General features: G+C 37.0%; 1 protein-coding gene across 1 annotated transcript; it reads right to left on the bottom strand.

Moving 5' to 3' along the window:
* Nucleotides 1-4,774: 4,774 nt before the first annotated feature.
* BESB_018870 (putative apocytochrome b) lies at nt 4,775-5,102 on the bottom strand (the record flags this gene model as incomplete). Its single annotated transcript, XM_029360596.1, has 2 exons — nt 4,775-4,999; nt 5,064-5,102. 2 exons carry the CDS (start codon nt 5,100-5,102, stop codon nt 4,775-4,777), a joined length of 264 nt encoding a protein of 87 aa, XP_029214760.1.
* Nucleotides 5,103-5,564: the final 462 nt, after the last annotated feature.

Raw genomic sequence — 5,564 nt, forward strand, 5'->3', positions numbered from 1 at the left:
TATTGGTAGTGCTATTCCACAAGCGACTTATATCTTATATGGTAGATTAGCTACTATCGTATATCTTACTACCGGATTGGTTCTATGCTATACTAAATCAATAGTTATAATGACTACAGCTTCCAAGCAAACATGATTACCGTGATATTGAAATCCAACACTTTTAGCTGTCTTAAGCAGTCCAGTGGGGTGTGGTGTACTGCAATCATAAAGAACTTGGTTGTCTGTATCTCATAACCGGAGTCATCTTCAGTATTCTAGGAACTATAATGTCTTTGTTTATTCGATTTGAGTTATACAGTTCTGGATCGCGGATCATTTGTACAGAGACGATAGCTACTTATAATGTGATAATAACGATACATGGCCTAGCTATGATCTTTATGTTCTTAATGCCTGCTTTGTACGGAGGATATGGTAACTTCTTTGTACCAATATATATTGGTGGTTCGGAAGTCGTTTTCCAAGAACTAACGCGATCTCCTATTTTCTAGTACCATTAGTGAACTCTTTTGGTCTGATCCTAAGTACGCAGTGAGCTAACTAGATACAAGGAACTTGACAAGCATTAATAGATTTATATAAACGACAAGGACATGAGTCTACTGGATTTTATAATACAGGGTTGAACTGTGGGTTAGTTTCAATGCCCAAGGCAGAGCACTGGATTGGATACCCAGGGAACTGTGCTCCATTAATAGAATCATATTCTAAGTCACCAGGCATGCAATACCAATCAGATAACAACTGAAGCTAGACTCCATGTTACACTTACTAAAATGGGATTCCTAGGTTGATATAAACTACCTTTTTCTGGGGAGTATATACTACGAGTTGGACTACTGGTTTAGATCTTGAAGGTCTTTGTTTACCGGATCCAAGTTCTCTTGTGCTTTTCATGACCATCATGTTAAGTGCATTAGCAGAGCATAGTTAAGATGATAACTATTGTGGATATAGAACCAATTGAACACCATGTATTAATATAACAAAGATAATCAGGGTAATCTGGTATCCTTCTTGGCATAACGTTGTGTAGTTATATGAAGCGTACATTCCTTAATATCTGGAACAATAGATTATGGTTAGGTAGTGGAACAAGGAGAGCGTCTGTTGTACATCAACACTAGATACTGCTAATACCACTGTAGAGGTATAGTATATAATCCCTGCCCGGTGCAGTAAAATGTAAACGGCGGCTGTATTATGACGGTCCAAAGGTAGGTAAATCCTTGTCGGGTAATTATCGTCGTGCGTGAAAGTTGGTCCGACTCTTCACATGTCGTTTATCTAAAACTTTCTTAAATAGAATTATCTTTGAATATGAGGATCCAGATGGCCCGACGGTTAGACCCTGAGCACCTTTACATCCCTTAAATCATATACAGGATCAAATCTTCCTTGAGCGACTCGACAGGCACTAGAGATAGCGTGAAAGCTCTTTTGATTTCCATGAACGGAGTTACATATTAGATTCTCTTCGCTCCCATGGTATTTAGTAAGTTAACATTGAAACGTATCCAGTGTAAAGTTTGAACGTAATCCAGCTTTACCTTCTATGTTGTTATGTTAACCAAATAAGTTTCATCGTTGTTGATATTTCATTGACATGTTGATAACATAAATACTAACAAACCACCGGTTTTGGATGGGATTACTTTTAACACCGCATAATATGCTAAAAAGTACCATTCAGGTACGATATGAAGCGGAGTTACAAACCGGTTCACTGGTATGGAGTTATCTGGGTGCGATAATTCAATCAAACCAAAAGCCGTTTGTAAAAAATTAAACCAATTAGATAGGATAGACATTTAGCATCGGTCATTAACATATGAGGATAGAAGGCTACTTTAAGTGCGGAATCAATACCTGCAGGGTTACTAGAACCATTTAAATGTAAATAGAAGATGTGTAATACAATTAGAATGCAACCTACAAAAGGTAATATAAAGTGCAATACAAAGAATCGTTTTAATGTTACATCAGATACATAGTATCCACCGAGTAACCAAGGTACTAAATATGGTATTGGAGAAAGGAGATTAGTAATGACTGTAGCACCCAGAAACTCATCTGTCCCCATGGTAGTACATAACCGAGGAAAGCAGTGGCTATAGTAAGTAGATATAAAACTAAACCAGACATCCAAGCAGTAGTTAAATAACTATAGCTGGAGTTATACATACCTCGAGACATGTGTATTAAGATACACAAGAAGACGAAAGAAGCAGTTGTTGCATGCAACATCCTAAATTCCCATCCTGCTGCTACCTCTCTAACTAGATGTTGAACACTAGCAAATGCACAAGATGCTTCAGAAGTATATCGGAACGCTAAAGTGATACCTGTAATTATTTGGAGTACAAAGGTAATTGCAACTAAGAAACCAAAGTTATAAGATGAATTTAGATTGAGAGCACACCGATAAAAGACGAGGTGTGCCCGGAATAGACTCATGGAAATTTGGTGTGTTCTCGAAACCATGCTAGCACAATAGAACTTCGTTAAATAACTACATATTAAAATGAGCGCATGTAAACTAGTCTTAAACACACCGCTCGTCACGTAACAAATCTCAAATCGTACTGTAGATTTTATATATGTACCGTAACTATAACCATGGTGACATCCAATGTTCACGCTCAATCTTACCATACATAGTACTTTATGATCCCAGGCTGGTTTAATAAGTCAAAGTTTAGCCGGGAAGTTAGCGTCTAAAATATATAACCGATAGTCTCAACTTAGATGCACAGATGGACATAATTAATCCTTGTACGGTTTGTACCTACTTGACTCCTCAGTTTAAGCAGAACTGTAGTTTCTCGGGACTAAAGTCAGCATAATCAATAAAAAGGTTTGTTCAGCCACTGGTTCACCATCAACTACCTTGTTTCGACTTCGTACCGACTGTGTTATTGTAGCACATATCAATCCCTTAAATAGGGATATTATTCCCAAACAACCGGATCGTGTTGGCTAGGTGAACTAATCACGTTTCATAAATACAATCAGTGAAAGCTCTTTTGATTTCCATGAACGGAGTTACATATTAGATTCTCTTCGCTCCCATGGTATTTAGTAAGTTAACATTGAAACGTATCCAGTGTAAAGTTTGAACGTAATCCAGCTTTACCTTCTATGTTGTTATGTTAACCAAATAAGTTTCATCGTTGTTGATATTTCATTGACATGTTGATAACATAAATACTAACAAACCACCGGTTTTGGATGGGATTACTTTTAACACCGCATAATATGCTAAAAAGTACCATTCAGGTACGATATGAAGCGGAGTTACAAACCGGTTCACTGGTATGGAGTTATCTGGGTGCGATAATTCAATCAAACCAAAAGCCGTTTGTAAGAAAATTAAACCAATTAGATAGGATAGACATTTAGCATCGGTCATTAACATATGAGGATAGAAGGCTACTTTAAGTGCGGAATCAATACCTGCAGGGTTACTAGAACCATTTAAATGTAAATAGAAGATGTGTAATACAATTAGAATGCAACCTACAAAAGGTAATATAAAGTGCAATACAAAGAATCGTTTTAATGTTACATCAGATACATAGTATCCACCGAGTAACCAAGGTACTAAATATGGTATTGGAGAAAGGAGATTAGTAATGACTGTAGCACCCAGAAACTCATCTGTCCCCATGGTAGTACATAACCGAGGAAAGCAGTGGCTATAGTAAGTAGATATAAAACTAAACCAGACATCCAAGCAGTAGTTAAATAACTATAGCTGGAGTTATACATACCTCGAGACATGTGTATTAAGATACACAAGAAGACGAAAGAAGCAGTTGTTGCATGCAACATCCTAAATTCCCATCCTGCTGCTACCTCTCTAACTAGATGTTGAACACTAGCAAATGCACAAGATGCTTCAGAAGTATATCGGAACGCTAAAGTGATACCTGTAATTATTTGGAGTACAAAGGTAATTGCAACTAAGAAACCAAAGTTATAAGATGAATTTAGATTGAGAGCACACCGATAAAAGACGAGGTGTGCCCGGAATAGACTCATGGAAATTTGGTGTGTTCTCGAAACCATGCTAGCACAATAGAACTTCGTTAAATAACTACATATTAAAATGAGCGCATGTAAACTAGTCTTAAACACACCGCTCGTCACGTAACAAATCTCAAATCGTACTGTAGATTTTATATATGTACCGTAACTATAACCATGGTGACATCCAATGTTCACGCTCAATCTTACCATACATAGTACTTTTATGATCCCAGGCTGGTTTAATAAGTCAAAGTTTAGCCGGGAAGTTAGCGTCTAAAATATATAACCGATAGTCTCAACTTAGATGCACAGATGGACATAATTAATCCTTGTACGGTTTGTACCTACTTGACTCCTCAGTTTAAGCAGAACTGTAGTTTCTCGGGACTAAAGTCAGCATAATCAATAAAAAGGTTTGTTCAGCCACTGGTTCACCATCAACTACCTTGTTTCGACTTCGTACCGACTGTGTTATTGTAGCACATATCAATCCCTTAAATAGGATATTATTCCCAAACAACCGGATCGTGTTGGCTAGGTGAACTAATCACGTTTCATAAATACAATCAGTGAAAGCTCTTTTGATTTCCATGAACGGAGTTACATATTAGATTCTCTTCGCTCCCATGGTATTTAGTAAGTTAACATTGAAACGTATCCAGTGTAAAGTTTGAACGTAATCCAGCTTTACCTTCTATGTTGTTATGTTAACCAAATAAGTTTCATCGTTGTTGATATTTCATTGACATGTTGATAACATAAATACTAACAAACCACCGGTTTTGGATGGGATTACTTTTAACACCGCATAATATGCTAAAAAGTACCATTCAGGTACGATATGAAGCGGAGTTACAAACCGGTTCACTGGTATGGAGTTATCTGGGTGCGATAATTCAATCAAACCAAAAGCCGTTTGTAAGAAAATTAAACCAATTAGATAATATGGTAGATAGGGAACAAACTGTCTCCAGACGTTCTTAACCCAGCTCACGTATTACATCTGACGGTGAACTAGCGTTCCTAACTGAATCTTGTTCAATAACAAGGGAGTAATGAGCCGACATGGAGGTGCTGATACAATCGAGGATTAGAACTCCCAATATTATCTGACCTGTTATCCCCGGCGTACCTTACGACCGTTATATGATTTAGAGATAGAATGTAATGTGGATTAATATCCACATGGTTTCTACAAAGTGTAGATATAAAATAGTGAATGGTTCTGTAAAGATCTTGCATAACATACCTTTAGATTTGCTTAGCATTATAGAGCTTGTAGGCATGTAAGTAACTAAAGAACTATAGATACTTTGAGTGAAGAATACAAGGATAGCTCCAACAATAACATGGCTAAAATGTATACCAGTTAAGATGAAAGTCCATTACCAAAATGCATTATCATTAATATAAAGAGATAGTCCTAAGTATTCCGTACAGACTAACATTAAGAAGGCGACTACCAAAGTGAATGTCATGATATTCGTACAGCTTGTATACAAATGTTGGTTTTTCAAATATACGCTGGA

This window comes from Besnoitia besnoiti (genome assembly GCF_002563875.1).
Source record: "Besnoitia besnoiti strain Bb-Ger1 chromosome Unknown contig00113, whole genome shotgun sequence".
In the NCBI taxonomy this organism is placed as follows: domain Eukaryota; phylum Apicomplexa; class Conoidasida; order Eucoccidiorida; family Sarcocystidae; genus Besnoitia; species Besnoitia besnoiti.